Here is a 27,619-nt window from a genome sequence, read left to right on the forward strand (position 1 = left end):
TCCGACCGATGGAGAACCTACAAAGGACTCTATAAGGGCTCTTGTGTCCCCCATAAGGGAATAAGGGCAGATTTTTGTTTATTACAGGTACTACATAGCAGATGTGCACCATAAATTCGCCATATTCTGGAGACATCGCATGACATCATGTCATGCCCATCGGTCAAATTTGGCCTGCAAGACCTTATAAAACTCTGGCCTGTATAGACCAAAAGCTTCCCCCATCATCCCCACTTCATGCCAGCTTTGAGTGTTTGGACCAATAGGCTTCATTTTAATTAGGGTTGTCATACTTCAGGAAGTAAAATTCTGGACATAAAAGTTGTTGAGCTTTTTTCATCTCCCCAAAAAGGCACTTCCTGCTTCTGTGGGTAAAACCCAGACATTTTGCCAATTTCCGAAATTCCCCTCAAGCGCTATTTTCGCCGCTTTAATCCCAGACATGTCTGGGAAATTCCAGACATATGGCAACCCTACATTTTATTAATATATAGAAGTTTCAGGTGTTGTAATAGTGGAATACGGTTTTGGCTTATCAACCACCTTCTCAGTCTCTATTGTGAGGTCAATTATAGAACAAGACGACAAAGGAGTTTTGTCTCCAGAACAATTATGATACCTCAAAGTGACTAATGCAGTTATGGGGACAGTGCGCTGTTTGGGAGTCATGGTCCAACCCTGTTGGAATTGGGACAGGCACATCCAAGCCTTTGTTTTGCATTTGTGACATCTGAGAAATGTAGGATAGACTTTAGGGAGAGAAATCTAATGTATGGTTTGACTTCCACATTACAGATGTTGCAAGCCTCCCATATGTAAATGCAGTCAGACAAAACAGCCCTTCACCTGAAATGAGCAAGGATTCACTTTCACAAAATAAATTTTATTAAATAGATTTCCATTCAGATTTCATTGAGTGAAATTTATCTGCAAACATTTCCTTTTTAAAAATTAGCACACATGCACACGCACAAAAGGGCAGCAAAAACCTACCCCAGAATCCTTTTCTTCCGAAAGGCTGAAAAATTGCAATACACAAGTATTTACACGTACAATTACGTCTGATTGCTGGGCAGGCCCAGAATTCAAACATCCTTTGGGCAGCTGAGAGGACTTTGCACTCCGACATCTGAATTCTCTACCCAGTTGTGGCTCTAGACAAGAGGGAAACTCTTTAAACAAGCACACACACACACACCTGTAGAACCAGGTTAACTCTTTCTCAGCCAGTGACCAAGCCTGGCTGCCTGAGGTTCAGCGGTAGCAAATTAGCACCACCTCCCCATCGCAGAGGGGGAGGAGAGAAGAGAAGAGAAGAGGTTTTAAGTCTCTCAGCCGCTGCTGTTGCAAACGGTGGCCCAAGGGCTTGCTAGGCTCTGCAGTTCTTCAGGCTGAAGTAGAGGGTCAGGCTTTAGCCAGGAGTGCAACAGCACTTGTTCCAGCGTTGGCCGTTCAGAAGGTTCCAGAGATAAGCACCATCGGATTAGATCTTGGCAGTCTGGGAAAGTAGAAGAGCCAACATTACAAGGATATACAGGAGCCTTGGCTTGCAAAGGCATTCCGCCACCCTGTGCCAGTTAGGCCTTTGCACACTGTAATCTGAATTTGAGATTGCAGGGATTCAATCCTAAATGAAGGATTTACCAATTTGAGAAGCTGAGAATGAAATTCCTTGTTTAAAAGGTACACACACACACACACAACAAAGTCACTAGTCCTTAAGACTGTGGATAGGTAGGAATGGGGTATGAACTTTTAAAAGGTATAGGGACCCCTGACGATTAGGTCCAGTCGTGGCCGACTCTGGGGTTATGGAGCTCATCTCGCATTATTGGCTGAGGGAGCCGGCATACAGCTTCTGGGTCATGTGGCCAGCACACGGAAATGCCGTTTACCTTCCCGCTGGAGCAGTACCTATTTATCTACTTGCACTTTGATTTATCTACTTGCACTTTCAAACTGCTAGGTTGGCAGGAGCAGGGACTGAGCAACGGGCGCTCACCCCGTTGCGCGGATTCGAACCGCCGACCTTCTGATTGGCAAGTCCTGGGCTCTGTGGTTTAACCCACAGTGCCACCCGCGCCCCTATGAACTTTTAGGCACAAAGTAAAAACGAACTTTTAGGCACGAGCTAAAAATGAAGGAGAGATGGGGAATCTTGAACCGTTTAGGATTTTTTTTTCTTCCTAGGTGGCTTACAAGAAAATCATATCAAGAGCCACCCAGGTCCTTCTCAAAGGGTAAATGGCCCTGCGGTCGAGAGGCCGGATCAGCATGAGTAGGGGAAATGTAAGAACCATTTCAAATTCAACTCATTGTTGGGTTTATAACTAGACCTCCTCAGTTTGCAGACACACTCACCAGCAGAGACAGGGGTGCGGAACTCCACGGTTGCAGCCAGAATCTCCTCGTCCCGTTCAAAGGGGATATCGCCGCACACCATGTCATAGAGGAGGATCCCCAATGACCAGACCGTGGCTGGCAGGGCATGGTACTGCTGGGATTCCACCCACTCCGGTGGGCTGTACACACGGGTACCTGAGATGGTGAGAGAAGCCAATGGGTTACCAATCGTCCCAAGCCTAAGATACATTCAATTTTTAAAAACAAACAAACAAAAAACTCCTCTAAGTATTGCATTTAAAACAAATTAAAGACCACTTCTATAGAAATTAAAGCAGAAAAAAATTAGAAAGAGTGTGTTAAAAAATAAAATAAACCCAGCAATGCTGATAGAACAACAAGCGATCTAGTAACAAATAATCAGAACCAGATTCTGAAAGACAATCTTGGCAGTAATTTTGCCTAGTGAGCTTTGGCTGAACAAGACAGCCTTTGTCGGTTTCCTGAAACTCACCAGATTTAGCAAGACTGGCATTTCTAAGCCATAAAAACAGTGCCATGATTGAGAAGTCCCTGCTTTAGACAAAGTGGGCTGTAAGATGGACCCTTACAGAAGGCCCCCTGAGCAGATCTTTGCGCAGGAGCTGGCTTTGTGGGTTTCTTAAACCTCCAATTACTGGGACTTCAAATAATTCATAACGAATAAATAAACATAGGCCACACCTCAAAGCAAGCTCAGAAGTTAGAGACCCTGAGACCAGGATCCTAACCATCTCCAAGGGGATGAAAGTACCCTGGGAAGTCGAGCTGAGAAGTAAATTTTGATATAGGCTCTCAGCAGTTGCAGCTCCCAGCTTTCCACTGCCAGAGCCCTTAGGTCTCACTTCCCTACAAAGGGGGGAAAACGCTCCAGCAGTACCTTGACACTTACCATCAAACTCTGTGTAGGCAGAATCCCTCAGCAAAGCCCCAGAACCAAAGTCAATCAGCTTGAGGTTGCCGGTGCGCAAATCCACCAGGATGTTCTCGTCCTTGATGTCCCGATGCACCACCCCCTTTTCGTGGCAGTGGCGAGCGGCTTCCACCACCTGGCGGAAGAACTGGCGGCAGAGTTTCTCAGGGAGGGGGCCCTGCTCAGTCACATAGTCAAAGAGATCCTGGCAGTTCTCGGGCCTCTCCAGGACGAGGAAAAAGCCTTCGGGGCCTTCATACCAGTCCAGGAGGCGAATCACGCCCCGGTGGCCAGATCCTGAGCACACGAGCTTCATCAGCGCCACTTCCAGAGGCACCACCGCCCCGTTAGGCTGCAAAAGGAAGACAAAGAATAAACTTAGTACAAGGAGTTCAGGGGTAACTAAGGAGTCAACAGAATGTTGCTTCAGTATGGAAGGCGAACGCTTTTCGAACAAACTCACCAGCTCTGCCCAGTGGGAAACTTTATTCCTGGCAACATGCTTGATTGCAACCTATGGGAGAAAACACAAGAGAGATAAGAGCCTAAATCACACCACTTTTAAACCCCCTCCACCCACAGAGACTGAAGCAGGATCATAGCCAGACTTTCCCTAGATCAGGACTGCAGAATTTCTCTTTTAGCAACATTCCCCGAACCCGTAACACTAAGGAGATTGTCTTAGCACAGGCATTTCTGCTGGCCCAACAGAATGACATTCCCTTTCCTCCTCCCCCCTCCATGTTTTGGGGATATCCCATACACTAGGAGTCGGCAAGGTTTACCTCACCTGGACTGGTTCACTCCAGTGGAGATTACTCTGTGGGCCTGAGCATGAGCACCCACGATTTCTGGCATCTGCGACTGCGCAGATGCAATTTCTGGCACTGTGGAAGCAAGTCCCTGTGCCATGCTGTGCTGGTTTAGCCAGGCAAGCGGGTGGCTCAGTTTGGGGGCCGGTTAAATGACCCCCGTGGGCCGTTTATAGCCCATGGGCCTTAGGTTGCTGACCCCTGCCATACACGGTTGCAAGCTCACACTTGCTGCTGCATCACGTGCGAAGTGCCCCTCCAGCAGCCACTCCCATCACAAAGTCTCACCTGCAGTCCATCAGCAATCCTGTGTCCAGCGTAGACCATCCCAAAGCCGCCTTTGCCCAGCAAGCTGCCTTGCTTATACAGAGCTTCAAAGGATTCTTTGTCTTTACCTAGAGAGAAAAGAGCAGACGACAAAGTTAGTGGGACTGGATTCACACTGGGACGTTGCTATAGCTGTTTCACCATGAGAGCACCATGCTAGGCTTCTGTTCACTCTTGTTCCAACCAATGTTCCAGATCCAGCAACAGTTCTGATGGCTCCTACAGTGGCACTGCCAGGGCAGGACTCTGGGGAAGACACCAGGGCCCCCACTAAGCAGAAGGACCCTCAAATGAAACAGGGTCTGCTTACCACACTACCATATTGGAGGGAGGAAAGTAATGCCCACATGAGCTTCTAGAGAAGGACTCCCTCCTGTCAATCCACTGAGGCCAGGGGCTAAAACGACCGCACTGCATCACTGCCTTCAAGAAGAATTTGAGTTCAAGAACACTGCAAATGGCTCCCAAATCCAGAGCGACTCCTCCAAGCTTCCCAAGCAGAGGAGAAAGATGCACCCCCACCAGGGATGGGGAACCTGTGGCCCTGCAGGTGTTGCTGGACTCCAGCTCCCATCATCCTCAGCCATTGGCTATACTGGTTGGAGTTGATGAGAGCTGTAGTCCAGCAACACCTGCAGGGCCACAGGTGCCCCCGTCTTGCAAGAAGTGAAGCTTTCCTAATTTCTGCATCTCTGGGCCTGAGAAAGGCTTGCCTGTCTATCTCCTGCCCGCTATACAGCTGCTATGAAGAAAACATAAGAGCACTCTCCCCACTTGCAGTTTCCAGAAATTAAAGAAGAGCTCTGCCATTTATTTAACTGCATGAAAGGATTTTGGCATCCTTAACATCAGATCGTTTGGTCCTAAAGGCACTGGAGTGAAGGGGTTAGGGAGGAAGCGAAGAAGATGGGCAGGCGGTAGCCAAATTTTCTGAGGCTTTAGGTCAGGCATCCCCAACCTGCGGCCCTCCAGATGTTTTTGCCTACAACTCCCATGATCCCTAGCTAACAGGACCACTGGTCAGGGATGATGGGAATTTTAGTCCAAAACATCTGGAGGGCCGAAAGTTGGGGGTGCGTGCTTTAGAGCCTCACTTCTCATGCTTTAAACACAGGACAACTCAGTAAATGACAAAGCAGCCCAGAGCCTTGCATGTGACTCACAGGAAGGACAGCTGCTCTCCTGCCCATCAGAGACCGGCTTCCCCAGCCTGGCAGCTGGTGAAACTGGACTTCCTGGTTGACTGCCTCTCAGCCCAGCTTTAATACAAACAATAAGTGGGAGGAAAGAGAGAGTGAGAGCTGCAGTTGGGTGTGTTGTGGCCAACTCTTTTTTTATGAATGGAGGTTCCTTGCCTTGAACAGCTGAAGTCAATGGGCAAAGTTTTCTCCAGGAAGGAGATGCATGCAGCAGTGGAGGAAGGCTGTCCCTGACACATTTTGCTTGCTGCAAAACTATGATAGGAACAGTTTGCCAGAAGAGCCTAATGGATGAGGCCAGTGGCAAATTAACTCCAGCATCTTGCTGTCAAGGTGGCCATCCAGATGCTTGCCAGAAGCATGCAAGCAGGAGGAGCTGAGCACAACAGCGCTCCCGCCTGCAGTTTGCAGCGCTTGGAATGCAAGAGGAGATGGAGGAGGCTTCCCATTACAAAGGGCTTAAAAGGCACAAGAGTCCCTCAGGAAGCAAAGAATTAGCAACTCAAACTAGGTCACATTCAGCTGCGCTTCTTTCGCTTGAGGCAAAAGCCCATCCCACAGATAGCATGAGAAAGGAGTTCGTTTGTTAGGCAGATGGGGCAAGGTGAGAATCCAGGATGTTTGCCTGATGATTCACCAGTGGGAGGTAAAGGTTAGGAGGTTGTTTCTGGGAAATCCTCTGTTTTTGAATCAGGGGAGGAGATATCCCTCCAGGGGATGGAAGGGGGGGGGGAGGCGTGTCTGAACCAGGGGAAAAGAAAGAGCAGTAGGCAATTTGGAAAAAGAGAGTTTCCGTCTAGCTGGAGGTAAGTAATGCGACCTCTTTGCTGAACTCACGCTCCGCTTGCATGTGTTTGTAAATAAAGCAAGCATGACAAAGATACCGCATATCTCATCTAACAGGAATCCAAACCAACCACGGCTGCATACCGCGGAGTTTCTCACTGGCGTGGGAGAGCAGAGATGCTTAACGAGTTTGCGAACTGACTCGCCCTTTCTCGCGCGCACTTTATTCGGTGGGGGGCAGCAGAGAGTCGCCCTCGCCGCTTCCAGGCATTTCGGCAGCCAGGCTGCTTCTCCGACCTTCCCTCTGCGTCGCCTGCCCGCTTTCCTTGTGTTGTGTGCGCCGGGTTAGGCGGCACGCAAGGTAAGCAGACGCCCCGGGAATAGGAGACCCCTCTGCCTAAAACCATTGTGCAAAAGAAGGATCGCGCAAAAGGTGGCTTTTTCCAAGGAGGAAGGGAGGCAGAAAAGGGGCGCATCTGTGGAACATCCACTTCATCTCTCCCCTCCCAGAACTCCCATTTATTATAGAGATCATTATGTTGTAAATTGGAAGGGGCCTCGCGGGGTCATCTAGTCCAACCCCCTGCAAGTGCAGGAATATTTTGCCCAACACGGGGCTCGAACTCACAACATTAAGAGTCTCATGTTCTCCCAACCGAGCTATTCCAGGTTTTAAGGCATGGCACACCCCTGTTTCCCCAGTGCCCAAACCCCAGAGTTGCCTTAGGCGCACCCCTAACCCCAAGGTCCGGTGGACAGCAACTGGGGGAAAGGGCTTCCGAGGTGGCGCCCACCTTTCCAAGGAACCGGCAGCCCTCTCGGAAAAGGGCGTCGAGAGGAATGAAGAAAGGAGGGGTGACTGGCGAGGAAGTGAGAGGGAGACGGACGAAGAAACAGGGCGATCTGAGCAGAGAAAGCAGGTCTCCGCTACTACCGAAGCTTTCTGCAAAGGAACCCAACAGGGCAGAGGGACAGAAGAGAAAAATGCACAGAGATGCGCCCTATCCTGCAGCCACGAGCGAGAAGGCGCATCTTGCAGAGTTTCCCCTTTCCCCCCGCCTTACACCCACTGCGGGCGACCCAGTTTAGGATGGGAATGGAGAGGTCAGGGAGATTATTATCAATTATCACCATCCACTGCACTGGCTCTGCTCCTGCGCCTCTGGAAGCGTCCCAGCACCCAAAACTTTAGAAAGGGAAGGGTGCAAGAAAGAAAAGTTGGATAGGATCCCGTGCGTTGAAAAAGCGCAGGAACTCTTCACGCATTAAGTTTTGGGGGACACACGGACAGGGAGATGAGAGACAATGTGGTGTAGCGGTTAAAGTGCTACCCTGGGAGGCCGGGGTTCAAACCCCCAGACACCAAACTCGCTGGGTGACCTTGGGTCACTGCCTCAGCGTAACGGACGTACTTCACAGAGTTGTTGCGGGGATAGCAAGCAGGAGCGCCAACTTGGCCCCGCGACCGTGGCGCCGAAATTTGTGGGTGCCCAGCTCCTTCATGTGGAATTTTGGGGATGCTCGGGCACCCAGGGAGTTGACACTTATGGTAGCAAGAGGAGAAGATATGTACCCCGCTTTGAGCAGCTTGCAGGAAAGGCGGGATATCAGTGTAATGAATAAATAAATAAACAAACAAACAAACACACAACTAGTACACCCACGCGAGGCACATGCTTGCCGCGTTCAGATACATTTACATTTCAACAGCCCAGGACTGAAATAAAAGTTACTGTACTTTATTTATGGCAACTGCTTTGCAGAGGTACTGGGTACTCCATTTACAATAGGTTTGGCAACGTTATATATGTGTGTGTGTACACACAGCATGTGTGGGGAAACCCAGCCAGTTGGGCGGGGTATAAGCAATAAATTATTATTATAGTATGTCTCTGAACGCGACAAGCCGGTGCCTCGTATGTGCGCCCTAGGGAAGCCGGGTCTGCGGGGCAAGCAGCTAGTCCCCATTGAGCAAATCCGAGCCTCCAGACCCGACCCATTGGAAGAGGCGCGCGAGCCTTGGAGGAAACCTTCGCCAGCGGGGGAGACGGGCGCGCACGCCTTACCTGCGGAACTCCAAGCGACTTCGCTCCGCTCCGGGACCATCGTCCCCAGCAGGGCTGCCTCGTCCGCGATCTCGAGCCCGGACCGATGCCCGCAGAGGCGCAGGCGGCTCAAGCGCGGCTCAGGCGGGCGCCCCGGCGCTGCATAGCTGCTCCAAGTGCTGAGCGCGCTTCGCCAGTTTCACTCCTAAGCCGACCAGCCGAGAACTCCTTTCTGCGCTTTTACGCACCCGGCCTTTCAGGCGGCTCGGCTTATTTGCATCTCTCGCCGCGGCGGCCAATGAAGGTCTCCCTTTGGTTCTCTATGCAAATGAGCCTACGCAACTGGAGGGGCGGGAAGCGGAGGGCGGAGCCGGGCTGGGCTTTTCCTTTCTACGCGCGACCGGGAAAGATCAACTTCAGCCGCTTGGACGTGGCGAGGATCCAAGGAGGCGCGTGTGCCCGGCAGCCTTGACCCTCCTCTTGGCCTCGAAGTGGGTTGGCTCCCACCCAAAGCACCTGTGCGCTCACGGAATGGGAGTCCGGGAGGGCTTCAGGCTTTTTCAGTTATTGCATAAAATTTATATCCTGCTTGATTGCTTTAAAAACCCCCAAAAAACCCCTCAAAGCAGTTTGCATTGTGCTGCCTTGGGGGAAAATCTGCTTTGCTTTCTTCTAATAGGAACCCCAAGATTCCCACCCAGAGCAGATGCCGAAGGGACACAGTTGGGATTAAAAAGCAAGATGCCTCTGAGCATATGCGGAGTCTAGGAATTGGGTTTCCTTTCCTTTCGCAGACCAAAAGGGCCACAACAGGTTGGCTCATTTTTGGGGGGTGGGGGCGGGGGAGTTATTTTGTTCTTCCTAATTTTAAACAACTGGGAGTCAGAAATCCTTCCTGATCCACTGTTGGGTTATCCAGAGGTTTACCAGTAGATCCGTCTCCTTTCTTTCATTTCCTGCTCTGCAGATATAACGCTTTGTGTCCTTGGTTAGAGCTTGGTGCTGACAACACCAAAGTTGCAGGTTCGATCCCTATAAGGGAGAGCTGCATATTCCTGCATTGCAGGGGGTTGGACTAGATGACCCTCAAGGTCCCTTCCAACTGTGATTCTATGTGAAATGCACTAAAAATTTACTTGGAAGTAAGGTAAAGGTATGGGACATGGGTGGCGCTGTGGGTAAAACCTCAGCGCCTAGGACTTGCCGATCGTATGGTCGGCGGTTCGAATCCCCGCGGCGGGGTGCGCTCCCGTCGTTCGGTCCCAGCGCCTGCCAACCTAGCAGTTCGAAAGCACCTCCGGGTGCAAGTAGATAAATAGGGACCGCTTACCAGCGGGAAGGTAAACGGCGTTCCGTGTGCTGTGCTGGCTCGCCAGATGCAGCTTGTCACGCTGGCCATGTGACCCGGAAGTGTCTGCGGACAGCGCTGGCTCCTGGCCTATAGAGTGAGATGAGCGCATAACCCTAGAGTCTGGCAAGACTGGCCCGTACGGGCAGGGGTACCTTTACCTTTACCTTAAGGTAAAGGTAAAGGACCCCTGGACAGTTAAGTCCAGTCAAAGGCAGCCATGGGGTGCGATGCTCATCTTGCTTTCAGGCCGAGGGAGCCGGCGTTTGTCCACAGACAGCTTTCTGGGTCATGTGGCCAGCATGACTAAACTGCTTCTGGAGCAACGGAACACCGTGACAGAAACCAGAGCGCACAGAAACACCATGTGGTGTAGTGGTTCAGAGCAGTGGACTTGTAATCTGGTGAACCGGGTTCGATTCCCCGCTCCTCCACATGCAGCTGCTGGGTGACCTTGGGCCAGTCTCACTTCTCTGAAGTCTCTCAGCCCCACTCACCTCACAGAGTGTTTGTTGTGGGGGAGGAAGGGAAAGGAGATTGTTAGCCGCTTTGAGACTCCTTAGGGTAGTGATAAAGCGGGATATCAAATCCAAACTCTTATTCTTCTTCTTCTTCCCACCGCAGCAGTACCTATTTATCTACTTACACTGGTGTGCTTTCAAACTGCTAGGTTGGCAGGAGCTGGGACAGAGCATCAGGAGCTCACCCCGTAGTGCAGATTTGAACCGCCAACCTTCTGATCAGCAAGCCCAAGAGGCCTGGTGGTTCAGACCACAGCGCCACCTGCTCCTACTTGGAAGTAAACCCCACTGGGACTTAATTAAATATATATATACCTAAGAGTTGACTGCAGATTTAAATACACTGAACCTCACATTGAACGTAGCGGGGTTTGCTTCTAAGTAAACTTGCGTAGAATCATGCTGCACTGATGATTTGGGAACAATTTCTGCATAGCTGACTTGTCAATTAGACCTTGTTGATCATAAGGTCTCAGTTTTAGTGGGTCTGAGGTCAATGGCTGCAAAGGACTATTTATAACCAAGTTGGAGTAGATCTACTGAAATCAATGAATCTATAAAGGTAAAGGGACCCCTGACCATTAGGCCCAGTCGCAGACGACTCTGGGGTTGCGGCGCTCATCTTGCTTTACTGGCCGAGGGAGCCGGCCTACAGCTTCCGAGTCATGTGGCCAGCATGACTAAGCTGCTTCTGGTGAACCAAAGCAGCACATGGAAACGCCGTTGACTTTCCCGTCGGAGCGGTACCTATTTATCTACTTGCACTTTGACATGCTTTTGAACTGCTAGGTTGGCAGGAGCAGGGACCGAGCAACGGGAGCTCACCCCGTCTCGGGGATTCAACCTGCCGACCTTCTGATCTGTAAGCCCTAGGCTCTGTGGTTTAGACCACACCACCACCTGCGTCCCGCGAGTACACCTATAATGAATCTATAGGTTTACTCTAAATAGGACTAACCCTGGATACAACCCTAAACCATTTTAAACAAATAATCTTTTTCTCCTCTCTCTTTAAAAAAGTATGACTGAATTAGGGGGCAATGGTTGCCAGTGTGGTGCCTCCAAATGTTGCTAGACTACAACTCCCATAATCCATCACCATTGGTCAGGCTGGCTGGGGCTGATCAGCGTTGGAGTCCAGCAACATCTGGGGTGCACCATATTTGCTACCCCTGAATTAGGATACATAAATACTCTGCACTGCCCCCGTCTCTTTTGTCATTTTGCACTACAGCTTGATGCATGTTTACCTGGGATTGACTTCCATGGACATCAGTGGAACTTCTTCCCTATGGGAGAGGACTGTTGTCCTCATATGTTGCTTGTGGGCTTCTTGGGGCATTTGTTTGGGCACACTGGGAAAGAGGATTAGATAGGATTTTGGTCTGTTCCCACTGAGCTCTTAAAGAGCAAAGGCAGATTGCAGGTGTTTTGCACCACATCAAATACAACAGAAGACAAAATCCATCACAATCCAGTAGGAGATGAGAATTTTGTCTGCAAAAGTTTGGTGTCTGCTGATTTCTTAAGAAAGGTGTGCTGGGAAACTGGACAACAGTTTCTCTGTTAAAACTCCAACTCCAATTTAATAGTGTGTTTAATCTCAAGTTAGATCTGATTGTTAATTTATTATTATTATTATTATTATTATTATTATTATTATTATTAACGTTCAGCTTGACACATCCAGAAATATGTAATATTTGGATAAAGAGAACAGGATGGGACAGAAGCAGCAGAGTGATGTTTGGTGTTTGGAGGACAAATGAATAACAAAGTTCACAGCTGCCTCGGGTTGTCAAGATGATTCAGGAGCAAAAGGGCTGTTGATGCTTTGGTTAAAAATATAACAAAACCAAAATGGTTCTAGTAAAGGAGAATCTGTTGCCTGTCTGATGTTGTTGGGCTACAAGTCCCATCATCACTGGTTCCAGGTTAAGCTGGCCTGGGTGGATGGGGTTTGAATTTGAAGGTCCCCGCTAGCTGTCCTACAGTAGACCAGATTTAACAGTTCAAAATGTGCAATGCAAGCCTACACGTTTACCCAAACCAGTCTCACTGTGTTCAATGGGGCTTTCTAAAGGGTATGTAAGTGCATAAAAGTGCAATCCCAACCCTATCTACTCAGAAGTAAGTCCCATTGAATTCACTGGGCTGTACTACCAGGTAAACTGAGTCAGGATTACAGCCTTAATATCTAAAGAAAAGGGTGTGGGAGGCTTAGGGCTGTATCTAATGCTAGTCCTACTCAGAGTACTCTCATCGAAATCCAAGCAAACAATAAGGGATGCTAGAAGAGAATTTGAGGAGCTCATCTCCCTCTTCTGATCATTCCATCAGTGCAAACATTTCTGAAGTATTCATATTCTCCCAATGTCCCCATTGACCAAGGACGCTGCCTGTCTTCTGCTTTCTGTCAGTTTTCTGCTTGTTTGGACTTTTGAAGGAAATCTGAGGAGCGTCTTTTAATAATGTTGTTCATATTCACACTTCTGCTACAGAGACAATTCTTTAAGGTTTCAGGGTTGTACCCAATGCTAATTCCACTTAGAGTAGACCCATTGAGATCAATGAACCCAAGTCATGTTCATTAAAAACATAAGAGGCGGCCTGTAGGATCAGGCCAGAAGCCCACCTAGTTCAACATCCTGTTTTCAGTTTTCACTATGCACTGTGTGAAGAAGGACTTAGTTTTCTCTGTCCTGAATCTTCCAACATTTAGCTTCAATTGATGTCCACGAGTTCTAGGGCAATGAGGGAGAAAAACTTTATCCACTTTCTGTATGCTATACATACTTTTACACACTTCTAGCATGTCCTCTCCTACTCACCTTTTTTTTTTTTAAACTAACAAGTCCCAAATGCTGCAACATTTCCTCATAGAAATGTCACACAAACCCCTTTTGGTTGCCATTTTCTGGACCTTTTCCAACTGCACAATATCCTGTTTGATGTGAGGCAACCAGAGCTGTACATATAGTTCCAAATGAAGAGTTGTATAACAGCACTGTGACATCAGCAGCTTTCTTTTCAATTCACTTCCTAATTCTTCCTAGCATGAATTTGTCTTTTTCAGAGCTGCTGCACACTGGGTTGACATCTTCATCGAGTTCAAGGTCTCGTTTCTGGTCAGTCACCAAGTTCAAATCCCATGAGCGTATACATGAAATTAATAATTTTTGCCCCAACACCCACCCACTACTTTGCACTGAATTGCATTTGCCATTTTATGGCTCGTTCGCGCAGTTTGGAAAGGTTCCTTTGCAACTTGTCACAATCTCTTTTTGTTTACCGTATTTTTCGCTCTATTGGACGCACCGGACCATAGGAGGGGGAGAACAGGAAAAACAATTTTTTTCTTGTTCTCCCCCTCTAAGTCAAGGTGCGTTCTGTGCGTTCAATGTGCGTTCACCCGAAGCCTCCGGAGCCCAGCGGGAGTTCCCGCTGGGCTCCGGAGGCTTTGAGTTCCTTTCAACCTGCTCTTTGGGGCTGGCGGGGGGGGGGAGCGCTGCTTTCCCCCACTGCCAGCCCCAAAGACCAGGTTGGAGAACAGCGGGAAGGCGGCGCTCCGCCTCCCTGCTGTCCCCCAAGCTTGTGGGGCTGGCAGTGGGGAAAGCAGCGCTTCTCCCCACCTCCAGCCTCCAAACCAGGTCGGGGAACAGCGGGAAGGTGGCGCTCCGCCTCCCTGCTGTCCCCCAAGCATGTGGGGCTGGCGGTGGGGAGAAGTGCAGCTTTCCCCACCACCAGCCTCCAAACCAGGTCAGGTTTGGAGGCTGCTATCCACAAGCCTTGGGAGCCCGGCGGGAACTCCTGCCAGGCTCCCCAGGCTTGCGGATATCTGCCTGAAGCCCGGGGTGCGAGAGGGGTCGGTGCGCACCGACCCCTCTCGCTCTCCAGGCTTCAGTGAAAGCTCCATAGGATGCACACACATTTCCCCTTCATTTTTGGAGGGGAAAAAGTGCGTCCTATAGAGCAAAAAATACGGTAATTTATCCCGAACGGTTTAGTATCAGCAGAAAACTTGGCCACCTCTCTGCTTACCCCTAAACCTAGTTCGTTTATGAACAGATTGAAAAGCACAGGTCCCCATATACTGACCCTTGTGGGGCTCCACTTTCTACACCCCTCCTCCAGGAGAGTGGTCCCTTTATTTCTACTCTGCTTCCTGTTACTTAACCATTTTCTGACCCACAAGAGGATCTCGCCACAAGAGGATTCCTTGACAGCTGAGTTTACTCTGAAGTTTTGGGTGAGGTACTTCATTGAAAGCTTCTTGAAAGTCCAGATACACTGTGTTAACTGGATTACCTCTGACACTCTCAAATAACTAATAGGTTAGTGAGACAGAACTTATCCTTGCAGAAGCCATGCTGGTTGTTTAGCAAGGCTTCTGCTTCTATATGCTCATTTTATCTGTAAAAAACATTTTCCACCAGTTTTCCCGGGACAGATGTTAAGCTAACCAGCCTGTAATTTTCCAGACAATCGTATACCCAGTTTTCTGGAAGTAAGTCCCATAGATATGCACAGAAGGGTCATGCTGTTAGCCGGGATCCAACCAAGTGCATTGAGAGTAACCAGACGTCCCTGGTTTCCAGGGACAGTCCCCAGATTTGCAAATCTGTCCCCAAATTTGCAAATATGTCCCCGGGAAACGTGGCAGCGGCAGCCTCAGCAGCCTGGAAGCGCAGTTGGCTCTGGCTGGCTTCAGGAGCTGCTCGCTGCCATGGCGCCCACCATATTTCCTCTCCGGAAGTCCCCATATGATGTGTCTTGTGCGCAACCCATCACATGGGGACTTGCAGAGAGGAAAAACGGGCACCACAGCAGTGAGCAGCTCCTGAAGCTGGCCAGAGCCAACTGCGCTACCAGGCTGGCTTGGGGCTGCCGACTGCCGCTGCCATCGCCACTGCTGAAGGGGAACCGGGGATGTCCGGCGGTACAGATCTCCTGCCCCCTTTCCCCTTTGATTTGACTGATTGGGTGAGGCTCGGGAGTTGTGGGCAGGCGTTGCCCAGTTTTTAAAAAACTCTGCGCATTTATGTTTCACAGGGCGGGGAAGAAGGGCTTTGCACCTTGCCTGGCAGAGAAACCATGTGCCTTGTGCCCCTCCTGGACAACGGCCACCCACCCGTGACTCCCGAGCCTCCCCCGATCTGTCAAAACAAAGAGGGAAGTGGGCAGGAGATCGGGGAAGGCTCGGGAGTCACGGGTGGGCGGTGGGCTGTTGCCCATTTTTTAAAAAACTCTGCGCATTTATGTTTCACAGGGTGCAAAAGAAGGGCTTTGCACGTTTATACAGTACAGTGGTACCTTGGGTTACATACGCTTCAAGTTACATACACTTCAGGTTACACACTCCACTAAGCCAGAAATAGTGCTTCAGGTTAAGAACTTTGCTTCAGGATGAGAACAGAAATCATGCTCCGGCGGCGCAGCAGCAGCGGAAGGCCCCATTAGCTAAAGTGGTGCTTCAGGTTAAGAACAGTTTCAGGTTAAGTATGGACCTCTGGAACGAATTAAGTACGTAACCAGAGGTACCACTGTATGCATGTTCGTTTGGGCCCAGGGTATTTTGCCTCATCATCCCCACTACTGACTCCCTGTTGCTACTCAGCTTCAAAAATAAAAAATTGTCCCTGGATTCATTGAAAAAATCTGGTAAACATAGAGTAACTTTGGGTAGGAACCTACTCTCATGGGACCCTGCCTTACACCAAGTCCATCTAGCTCACTATTGTCTCCACTGGCTGGCTGTGACTCTCCAGGGTTTCAGGCACAGGGCACTCCCACGCCTACCTGGAGTTGTCAGGGGTTGAACTGGGACCTTCTACATGCAAAGCAGCTGCCCTATAGGCCTTCCTCAGGCAACTGTTTTAGTGCAGGGTGACAATTTCAGGGATTTTGGATGTGAAAATGAGGGCCTTGTGGACAAAAAGGAGTGTCCCCGTTCTCACCTGTGTGGTGTTGGAGGACAAAATTTAAGAAATTATATTGAGGCACCAGCTGTATTACAGCGTAAGATCTCATGGACTATTTATCTGGAAGAGCCCATTCATAATGGCAGCAAGAGCGATAGTTGAAGGGGTGGTTGCTATAAGAAGGAGATACAGTGGTACCTCGGGTTAAATACTTAATTCGTTCTGGAGGTCCGTACTTAACCTGAAACTGTTCTTAACCTGAAGCACCATTTTAGCTAATGGGGCCTCCTGCAGCCGCCACGCTGCCGGAGCACGATTTCTGTTCTCATCCTGAAGCAAAGTTCTTAACCTGAAGCACTATTTCTGGGTTAGAGGAGTCTGTAACCTGAAGCGTATGTAACCTGAAGCATATGTAACCTGAGGTACCACTGTACTGGGATTCAGTTAGGACTTGTGAGGAATTTGATGCATGAGACATTAGTCACCGGAGGAGCTAATCTGCTAATCTGAGCAAGGCACGCTTCAAAAGCAAATGCTAAAGTGTACTTAGTGCGTGTGTTCACTAAGGGCTGGAAACTTGTGCATCTGGTTTGACCACTTGCATGCCCCGGCTGCACAGGAATGTCATCCCATTCCAAAGGATCCAGTCAGACTTGCTTTGAATCGGGACAGGACCAACGCAAAGTACTGGTGGATTCCTTTCCATGCCTTTTCCTCATGCCTTCTGTCTCCACCCCAAGAAGCTGAGGTCAATGTTAACCTTTGGGACTCAATGCCATGGGAACCGTTTGTCCAGCAAATGTCAAAGAGCAGGAGGCTAGAATGGCAAATCTCTCCCCTCCTGCTTCTGTTGAAAGGAAATGTAGGCAACGTATACCTCTGAGCTGAGATTTCACAGGCCTGACCCAGACTCCTGTTCCTGTGGTTTCACAATGAGGGATTTCCTCCTATTTCTTCCTAACACTTTCAATCTTCACCATGAGCCTGTAGGCAATGCTCCAGCTTCCCTTCCAACCATTTTATCTATTATTCTTTTTGCCTGTTCATATAGTAGAGCAAGTCTTTAGTCTTCCGCCCAGTTTATCAACATAACCTGAATCTAGATGTTATCCCAAAGCTACCATGTTTTCATGGAACTGAATTGGCCTATGGCTGCAGTTTTGTGCAGACAGTGGGAAGACACATTAGAGCAAGGGCACATAACCCTTTTCAGCCCAGGGGTCAAACTCCCTTCTGGGGTACATAAAAGAAATGTACCGGTAACTTTATCTTTGCAAGGTCTGCTGAATTCTATTCACACTCATGAGCCCCTCTGTCCTCCATTCCAACAAGCGAAAGGCATGATCAGACACATTTGTAAGACACGTTTCAGCCAGGTGAGGAAGGTGCGAAGGTGAGCTGCTGAGGCATGTGGCCTGAGCCAGAAAGAGAGGGAGGCTTGAAGGTGCACATTTGGCCATGGGCCTGCAGTTCCCCAGCTCTGCATTACGGATATGGACCCTAGGCTTTGGTTCAACATTCCCAGGCTGTCAGGTCTTGATTCAATGAACTAGTCCCATCCGTGGAAACCTGTGCTAAGGCTACCACTAGTACAGTAGGGCTTCCCCCTTTACCACCCCCATTGGCTCTGGAGGGGGTTCAGCAGAACCCCCATGACAGCATCCAGGGGAAGGAGGGCAGATCATTCCACAAGGCAAGCGGAAACGCTTGCACTGATGGAATAATCTGTTTAGCACTACGTTGAATTCCTTTGCTTTTTTAAGAACTAAAAATATGAAATTCCGCATCAAGGTAATTCTAATTCTGCACACACACAAAGATGGATTCTGCAATCTGTATATATTATAGAAATTATGAATGGCAGAGGGATAAGGAGCTGTAAAGAGTAGGGCATCAACCCTACAACATTATCTGGGACAGAGCAACTGCATTAGGTTGCATTAAACCAGGAGTGGGAAACCTGTGGCGCTTTGGAAGTGGTTGGACTACAACACCCAGCAGTTCCAAGCAGCAATGAAGGATTTTGGGAACTGTAGTTCAACAATATATTGGGGGGGGGGGCCTTCAAATTTCCAATCCCTGCATTAAGCAGAGCAGCAGCCCAAGGGAGGAAGCCTGCCTCAGGGAGCAGATTAATGGTGTATTCAAGGGCAACAAATTTAAAGTTAAAATAAATGTGCTCAGCACCATCTTGGCTGTGAGTCCTGGAATCTTAAAGAGTTGGAAGAGACCACAAGGGTCATCGAGTCTAACCCCCTGATATGCAGGAATCTCCAACGTGGGAATTGAACCTACAACCCTAAGATTAAGAGTCTCATGCTCTATAGACGGAGCTATCCGATCTCCAAATACAGTACCTGCTTCTTGCCTTGCAACCTGGCCTGGGGCCCTGACTCTCCAGCTACAAAAGCTGAGGCCGTTGAACAGAGTCTTGGGCTGGGTTATTGTTTAGGGTTTTTTGTTGCTGTTATTTATATTATTTTATATTAGTTTTATGATGATTTACGTGGAAATTGCTCGATTTGGTTGTGTGCTTTTTTGAGGTTTTAATTATTCTTTATGACTACTTTTGTATGTCATGTTCTAAGCCACCTTGAGCATGTTTTTAACTATGGCCGATTTGCAGCTGATTGACCAAGACCCTGCCAGCTGATAATCCTTCTTTATCATAGCTGTACCATTGTGGAAGCCTGATCTAATGCAGCAGAATGAAGTGGTAAAATCTTAATAGACTGTACCACAACTTCAAGGGAAGGGGGTTGCCATTTTTGATTGCTTCCTGCAAGTAAAGCAACTAATACGCTGGGAGAAAGGTTCTATCCCAGCATACTTCCCGCTATACTAGTTTACAAAGCTCCCCCCCCCCCTTTTAAATCACAGGAAAGCATTCCAATAATTGACAACTGAAGGTCACGTCACCTTATTCTACTCCATGTGTGGACCAGGTCTAGTACATATCCTCAGCTTGTTCCAGCTCATATCTTACGGCAGGGAAAAACGTTTGTAGCTTGCTGCTTGCTCACTTACTTAAAACAGGATAAGCCTTGACTCTTCTCCTGACCAAACTTGGGTCTGCTCCCTGCGGCTTAGCCAATAGCACTTCCCCTATTCTGATGGCTGCACAAAGCACTTGCAAAAGCTCATTTAGCCATGGTTTGACTAGCTATTTCAATTCAGGGAAGCAGGCTGCAATTGCTTACCAACTATATTACCCTCTGCCCAAATGGCAGCAAATATGAGGGCTGGTTATCAGCGGGTTGGTGACTGCTCCTGCAGGGTTGTTACATGGTGCCAATGTAGCAACAATAGATAAGCTGGCACTGGCAATTACTTAAGGCATGGTGCTTGGCTACTCTTCCGCTTTCTAGAAAGCTGGTCTGTGATGTGTAAGCAATGAAACAATTAGTATAAAATAAAGGTTTTTCTCTGAATAGTCCCTGCTACCTGTTAGCCAGCCACAGTTGTACGGAGACACATATACATCTCTTTGGATTGGAAATGCAATCAAATGCCCATTCCTGGCTGCCACGTGGTACTTAAAAACCTGTTCTTCCCTACTGGTTGTAGGGCACCAACTGTAATGATGGGTCACTGACCCTTTTGGAGTCTTTCCAGGAGAAGAGCAGTAGATGGTGCATCAGGGATGAGAGGGCAAGTGAGGAATGAAGTCCAGCTCAAAAAGAACAGATCAACCAGAGATATTGTGCTTATTTGTTCAACTGGTCTTTCCCCCGTCTAATACAAAAGCTCAACTCTAACATACGAGACATAGCTTCACTGGATGACTGTTGTCTAAAACAGCCTTCAGTCATGGAACCCACCAGGCTCCTGAGAATCTCAGATTCCATTTTTAAAATTAAGTTGCCAAAATGGAGATCCTGAAAGGTAAAAAGGGTGAATATAACATGGGGGTGGGGAGATAAAGGAACTCCTCCTTCAATCTTCTTCACAGCGCTCTACGTTTTCTAGTAAGTCTATTACAGGCCTTGCCATCCCTTATGAGGCCTGGCTAAAGGAATGGTTACCAGTTAAGTAGCTTGTGTGTGTGTATCCTCCGCGCATTGCAGTGTATTGCAAATCTATTTGATTACTTTACTCGATCAAACAAGGCAATATTTACATGATTTATTCTGCTTATAACGATCTTGCAGAATTTGGCATTTCTGGTCAAGGAATTTTAATATCTAATTGGCAGTAAACCAGCACATGGAGTGGAACCAAGGGCACATCCAAGTGTGGCCCCTGTGCACCGTTCAGTTCGAAGAAGCTGATAACCAGTGGCTCCATCTACAAACTCTTGTGGGGGAATCATGGGAGCTGAGCATAAAGGGATCCCTGGAGAAGCAAGGAAAGGCGACCCATGAAAGGGTTTTGTAGGAACAAAAAAGCACATCAGAGGAAGAGGCTTGGATATTTTGCTTTGTTTTCATACTTCAAGTACATCCTCACCTGTTCCTGCTTCATTTTCTCATTCTGCACAGGGAAGTTAATCACCTCTCTCACAGGTGAAACACAAAGGTATTTTTTTGGGGGGGGGAGAGAGAGAAGTAGAGCATAGATCAATACTTTATTTCAGGCACCAAATACCACTTTGAAACCTGTCTTCCTAAAGCAGTAGACTACCTACCCACTTCCCTCCCACCCCTTTTCAAAGCTGCCACTCTGCAGCCTCAGAAAGCAATGCCAAGGGGGCAGGACCTTTAGCAAATCCCAGCCCTTCATGAATTTTGGACACAACATGAAGCTGCAGGAGTAGTTGAGTGCACTGGTGCTGTGCTCCTTGCATGAATGGGGAAGGCAGAAACATTTGTTCACACCAGGATTCGAGAATAAAAAATAAATGGCCACATTAGGTGGATTGTATAACCACAGCAGTAATTAGGAAGACACCACACTCGGAAGAGGCAAGATCTTTCTTTTCTAGGAGTTAATTGACCTTCAGGCCAGCCTGCCAACAGTCTAGGGTCCTCGTGGGACAGGTTCCCCCGCCATTTGCATGGGTCCCAACTGTGGGGTTCAAGGTCTACTTTCATCACAGGACAACCTGGGTGCTTCCCAACATTGTAGAGTTGTCGCCTACAGCTTCTGAGCTTGTGCCAGAGTCCATTTTGTTACCAACACCTCCTTTCCACGATGCAGCTAAAGGCCTGGGCCCATTCCTAGGAAGTGCTGACATGGAATGACAAGTGGTGTGTTCTCCAACCCCCCGTCCCTCCTCCCCCGCTGCTAGGCACAGGGAGAATAGAAGAGTCAGCAGCGGGAGAGGCCAAGAAAGCCAACAAGCAGAGCGTCAGGGAGACCACATGGCTGGGCAAAAAGTCGGGAGCCTGTGGTGCACTCCCAGATGTCAGGGACCACACGTGAACAAACAGGGACTGACACCCAAGTGGGAAAGAGAAGACAGGCTGCCACGTGGAGCAAGAAAAAGCAGCCACGGAGGTGGTCCTCCTGTAGATGACCACAGCTGTTCCTCAGAGATGAAGGCGGAGTGATTTCAAATGGTTGCAGGTTTAGGGACCCACTTCACTGAAGACCCTTTTAGAAGCCAGGATACTAGTGTTAAAAGGGGGCAGGTGAAAGAACCGTTAACACACTGCTTAGCCCCCCAACCCCCTTCATGCTTGAACATTATTATATCCCCAGCGCCCAAGGGTGAGGGAACTTGGTGGGCCCTGCAGTCACACTCTGCTTCCACAGAAGCAGCTGAGCTTCTCTCCGCTCTCCAAAACCCAACCTTCCCACCACCCTATAAGCAAACGGCAACCCTCCCATTCAAAAGTGGGGAGGTCTCACTTAGGATTGGATCATATATATAGATATATTCAGTAATGAAGGAACGGCTGATGAAGGGGGAAGCCCAGCATGCCCCAGTTTGTGCGTGTTCCAGCTCCTTGCAGAGGAGGTCCAGTCCTTCTCTCGCTTCTCCCCCAAGCACATTGGAGGTTGGATGCAAAGAGCCAAAAAATGACGGGGCAAAAGGGCAGCCGAAGGAGCTTTGATCAGCAGCAGCAGAGGAGGGGAGGGGTCCCAGGTATTATCATCCTTCCTGCCAAAACATGCACCTAAGGGGTGTCAGGCGAACACAGGAGATGCAAACGAGTTATCAACTTTTGTCTGAGCCACTGTCTCTGTGCAGGGCACTCTTCTTCATGCTTTCCAAGTACTCCTGTTGTGACACCGCCAGCACTGAAGCCAAGATCTCGTCGTCATCCCAGTCGCTCAAGCCTGGCAGAAGATAAAGGGGTTGAAGCGGTCACAGGTGGAGTCATGGATCACGCGACTCCCGCCACTAGCTGTTCTCCCACCACCAGCCGTTCTCCCACCACCTCTCACACACAGCCGACCATGCGCAGTCGACTGCATCATAGTTCCATGTCCACCCCATCCTTTGCCACCACAGCCGCTGATGCTCCAGACTGGATGCTTTCACCTTAATGGCCACAATAAGACTCCACAAGGAGTGGCGAAAAAATACTTCATTTCAATGCTCCAAGCATTCCTGTTTGAGTTAGCAGTTTTCAGTTTCTGGCACTCAACCTAGTTCATCTGAAAGCTCTCACCCCTTTTTGTTTTTGTAAATCAAAATCTGAATTTTACACAATTTTGGAATTGCAATTCTTCCCCCCCCTTTTTTTGCTGTACTCACAGGGCTGTATTATCCATGATTCTTTTTATAGCACTTATTTTCCTCCTCCCCACCCACCCTACTGCCCACCATTTCCATAGTGTGAAGACAGGGATGAATTAGGTGGGAAGACCACAAACGGAGGTACATAACCTCCTCCTTCCAAAGAAACCAGCTGACTCCCAAGAGATTGTGCAAGGGACAGGGAAAACGAGAGAGCTAGTTGCAGTATCTCGTGAAAATCCTGGTAGCTTTGCCCTGAATCTTAGGCAATTTCTAGGGTTTTATTTTTGAAATATGGCAACCTTGCTGAAAACATCTGAGATGTGTTTCCAGCAGCCCAGAAATCCTCACTTAAAATAACTGCTCAAACTGACTCCTCTTCTGTCATCTTCCCACAAGGCCTGGCATTTTTAGATTTGCTCAAGCTCAGAACGACAAATTTTGACCTGTCTCCTCTTCATATGCACACTAAGCAGTTATATATATTGTGAAAAGCAGCCACTGAATGCAGGGTTCTGTACTGGAAAACTGAAGGAGTCTCCAGCTATAGCATCAGAATGCCTGAAAAGAAAATAAGGTTCTGAATGGCTAAAGAGCCACCTTCCTTAACGCCTGAATGCTTGGCTCAAGAGAGGGCACTTACCAAATGCTGTTGGTGACATCTGCTGCATTATTGCCCGACACTCCAGGGCTGGATACAACGATACTAAGGGAGGGGTTGCTCGGCCACCGCCTGCAGAAAGCTGGCTGCTTGTACCTGGGTAGGTGTGCAAATTGATGGTAGAATTATTTGCATGCAAAGGGGACATTCATCTCCTAAGGGCCAATTCTCCAACAATGCCCTGCCCCCTGGTATTCCTTTAAAGGCAATTTAAACTTAACAAGTTTGCAGGTGTTTTCCTGTGATGGATAAAAGAGTCTGAACTCTGACATGTATATTAGTCTGACCATATTCTGGCATAATTTACGTATTCTCAGGTTGCCCCTTGATAGAAACCAGAGTATATATTGTGGGATGGCCAAAATCTCAGTGTTTTTTTTATTTTATTTATTTTGTGTGGTTGTTGTTTTTTAAAAAAATTATCTCCCTATCAAACTTTTTTGTATACAGCTGTACAGTAAAAATATCAGTGACTTACAATTATTAGCCTAATGAATATTAGACAGACATATGCACACACAGAGCCAAAAGATGAAGAAATCCACAGGCAGAACCTCTTGCATTCTTTATTGGTAACTATCCTGCCCCCTTTTTAGGGCCGTGTGGATTTTGTCTGGTATACTAGACATCAATTCAACACCCTGCAACTCTCTGCAATAAAATGATCCAGGGAGTCACCCGAGGCAGAGGGAAAGGTCATTATCCTGCACTAGGGAGTCCTCTAAGTGACTGTGCCACTCTTTGGCCTCCTTTAGGCCTGAGAATAGAGGGGCCTCTGTGAGGACTCAAATCCCTCTCTGCTGTGAGAGAAATATTAATCCAGAATTGCAAGTCATTATGATGGAGGGCTACTAACCCCTTGTTCTGCTGGCCTCACCACTTTTCTGTTCTAATAGACCACCTCCCCATACCTTAAGATCTTCCAAATCCAAATCTGACGGGAGGTGAAATCTGTGGATGAATGAATGGGGAATCCCTCCCATTCTCCTGTGGCACCTCAGCAGTAAAACAACCTTTCCAGGTGGGCCTATCTGACTTTCCAAGTTCACTACTAAGTGAAAATTTCCCTCTGCCTCTGGGATATTTAATTCTGTTGTGTTCAACTTACTTTAAGGATTTTCGCTTCCAACCCTGCAGGCTCATTTATGGCTTCCAACCCATTTACAGCTAGATCTTATCGGTTGGAGAAACACTTTATGCCTGGCTTCTGCTGTATAGGACTGCATTTTTATTTTACTTACTTCATTTATTTTAAGGGTTGTTTTTAAACACAGTCAGTGTGAACTTCCTCAAGCAATGCAACTGGAAAGGCGCTCCATTTTTTAAGAAAAATTAAGGTAAGGAAAGATAAATATCTTGTCCTTTCCCTCATTCCCCACTTTGGCTGCTGGATAGCTAATCTCCCCTCTCTCCTATCTCTTCAAAATGGCAGTGAGGAAGCAGCTGTGGAGAAATATACCACAGTAGTGCATAATGGCAACTGCACCACAGCCCTTCTGCTCCCCCTTCTAGACTTACAAAGGAGATGCAGCTTCTACAGGACCACAGTGTTTTGAAGCAGAACAGCACTATGAAGACTGGATCAAGACAGAACAGCACTATGGTGTCTACATGTGTGGTGGAAGCGGCAAACTGCATGACCTTGTCCTGTCACCTGGACAACCAGAAGGAGCTCAGAGAGACCTATGTGGCTTGCAGGTGTTTCGTGTGCAAGAAGAATGTGCCTGACCCCTGGGGAAAAACTCGTTTGATCTGCACATGTTGCAAATCACAACCAAGCTTGTCTCCCTGTGGCCGCCTCACCCAGCCCCTGCCATAGCTTAAGCCTTCTTGCTCCCCACCCGGAGGAGTCATTCTGCTCCCTGCTCTGACCCATGGGGCACTTACCAGGAGCACACGGCGAGGGGGGCTTTGTAAGTGCTAGAGCTGCGGTGCTCCCAGGGGAAGGTGGCTTGGCAGCATTCAGCTCATTGTGCAAGTCGGGGTGCTCTGGGGAAGACGCCGAACTGCGCTGGCGTGGAGAGCGGCCACTCCATTCTTCCAAACCGCTGGCTGCAGCCGCTGTGGCGGAGCTGCAGGTAGCGCTGGCTTTGCAGGGCTGTGGAGAAGGGAAAAGGTAGAGATGCTATTCAGGGCCAACCATCTTGTTGATCAGTTTCCCTGAGCCAGGCCAGTATTACAGCCAGTCTCAACAGAAGGGAAGACTCACTTCCCCATCTCTAGTGATCTCCGAGATGCCCCCAAACCCTCATTTCCCCTTCACACATGGAGGAAATAAACCAAACCTGTCTGGCCTGCTTTTCCTGGTCACGCAGCCACTGCAAATAAGACTCCCTGGCAACCTGCTCCTCAATGGCCTCGTTGGTTGCTTCCCAGTCAGTTGCTCGCTTCTTATCTTCTAACATTTGCTGCTCGATCCATGACTCCTCGGATGTCTTGATTGCGTTCTTCATCAAGGACTGCTCCGCATACTACAGAGAGTGGAGGGAGTTCAGCAAGCCCACTGGAGTCCCAGGCTCAAACCCGCTGCCCAAGTTTGGTTGCATGTTTTGAACAGCAAAAGGAGATAAGCCCTCTCCGTCAGGAAAACAACAACAGGGCCAACTATAGCACAGTGCTAAGTAAGCCTCCTGCCAGCGCAAGGATTTCCGCTTGCACAGCAGGACTCCTTCCACCCTTCCCCATTTGTTTTAGGAGGCACCCCCAAGCCTGCCAAGCAGATATGGGAAAGGTGTGGGATACATGCAGAGGAGAAATCCTTGGGCTGACAGGATATGCTATGGGGATTCTGCCCACAACTGAAATAAAGAAATCTGGGTGAGAGTGGGAGGAACTTGCCCAAAGGTTGTCTTGGAAGAGCACATATCTATTCAATTTTCCCCTAGTAGATAAAGGAAAGGATGAGATTAATTCATCTTAAATGCAGCTGGACAAGCTTTGTCAGATTTGGGGGAGGAAACAGGTGATAGTCTCTTAGCAGCCAGCAGATATCCTTCTCCAGCCTCTTTGAGGTTGGCTTGGAAGTGGCTGGGGAAGGCATCCTACAGCTACTATTCTTTACATGCTTCTTCACCCTGCTCTGCCAGAATCGCCACACGGCCACATCAGAAATGCGATGGTGATTGGCAGGCCCAGCACTCTGGACAAAATGCCCCATCCTTCAGATGGGTGGGTTGATTCAGCCCCACCCTCATCCACCAGATCAAGCTGAGCAATATCTGAGGCCTGAGGGAGAGGACCTCTAGTGCCTTTTGCCAATAGAAAGAGCCACCTGGAGAGGAGAGCAGAGCAGGAGGAGAAGCTGTGAGACGAGCGAGTGGTTGGTTGGGGGACTGTACCTCCTGCTGCCTCCCTGCCAGCAGTGGCGCCACCACTCCCTCCCTGCACCATCATGCCTTCCCCCTCCCCACAGGTGAAGCCAGCACTCTTGCTGCCATCTCCTGCCCCTTGTGGCTAGTACCCAGCACTAGCCAAGACTTGGGCATTCACTGCTGCTGGAGGCTTGCCACTTCCTGCTCCTTGACCCTGGTAGCTGCAGCAGCAGCACACTCCTCTTTGGGGAAACCCAGGGGTGAGTAGAGGGGTGTGCTGCCACAGGGGTTGAGGAGCAGGAGGCAGCAAGCAGCTGGTAATGGCGGACACCCAGCTGTGCTGAGTGCTGGGAACTAGGAGACGGTGAGGGGCAGGAGGTGGGGGGAGCTGCATTGGGGATTTTGTCTCTAGCAGCACAATGTCCTGGGCCACTCCTGGCACCATGGAATTTTCTTTTTTTTAAATATATTTTTATTGATTTTTACATGAAATTTCCAAAAAAGCCATACAACGTATTTTCTCATCTTATTCAGTGTTTTGGACTTCCATCAACCACATCTGAAGATTTTTCAATCTTTATCAATCTGCATTTCATTAATTTCACTATTACTTTTAATAGTCCTTCACTAATAGTTCTCTTCATACTTTTCTCTGCAATATTTCACAGTTCTCCTTACAAAACTTCCTGCAACCCCACTAGCGTAATCTGTTGATTACAATTGCTTTTCAGATAGTTCACATATTTACTCCAGTCCTCTGAGAAT

General features: G+C 48.6%; 2 protein-coding genes across 3 annotated transcripts in view; both read right to left on the minus strand.

Moving 5' to 3' along the window:
• Positions 1-862: 862 nt before the first annotated feature.
• PIM2 (Pim-2 proto-oncogene, serine/threonine kinase) lies at positions 863-8,697 on the minus strand. The gene is made up of 6 exons (XM_080987292.1): positions 8,486-8,697; positions 4,396-4,502; positions 3,759-3,809; positions 3,275-3,647; positions 2,362-2,538; positions 863-1,498 (listed from the first exon to the last, which is right to left on the minus strand). Exons 1-6 carry the CDS (start codon positions 8,523-8,525, stop codon positions 1,332-1,334), a joined length of 915 nt encoding a protein of 304 aa, XP_080843418.1. The 5' UTR covers positions 8,526-8,697; the 3' UTR covers positions 863-1,331.
• Positions 8,698-20,364: 11,667 nt separating this feature from the next.
• OTUD5 (OTU deubiquitinase 5) overlaps positions 20,365-27,619 on the minus strand; it is a 46,680-nt gene continuing 39,425 nt past the window's right edge. For both annotated transcript variants that reach the window (XM_080988188.1, XM_080988187.1), the window contains exons 6-9: positions 25,829-26,014; positions 25,431-25,641; positions 23,526-23,639; positions 20,365-22,479 (exon numbers count right to left, since the gene is read on the minus strand). In XM_080988188.1, the coding sequence (XP_080844314.1) occupies positions 22,358-22,479; positions 23,526-23,639; positions 25,431-25,641; positions 25,829-26,014 (633 nt within the window). In that variant the 3' untranslated portion in view covers positions 20,365-22,357. The remainder of the gene's footprint in view (positions 22,480-23,525; positions 23,640-25,430; positions 25,642-25,828; positions 26,015-27,619) is intronic.

The sequence above is a fragment of the Podarcis pityusensis genome (assembly GCF_964106645.2).
Source record: "Podarcis pityusensis genome assembly, chromosome: 17".
Taxonomy (NCBI): Eukaryota; Metazoa; Chordata; class Lepidosauria; order Squamata; family Lacertidae; genus Podarcis; species Podarcis pityusensis.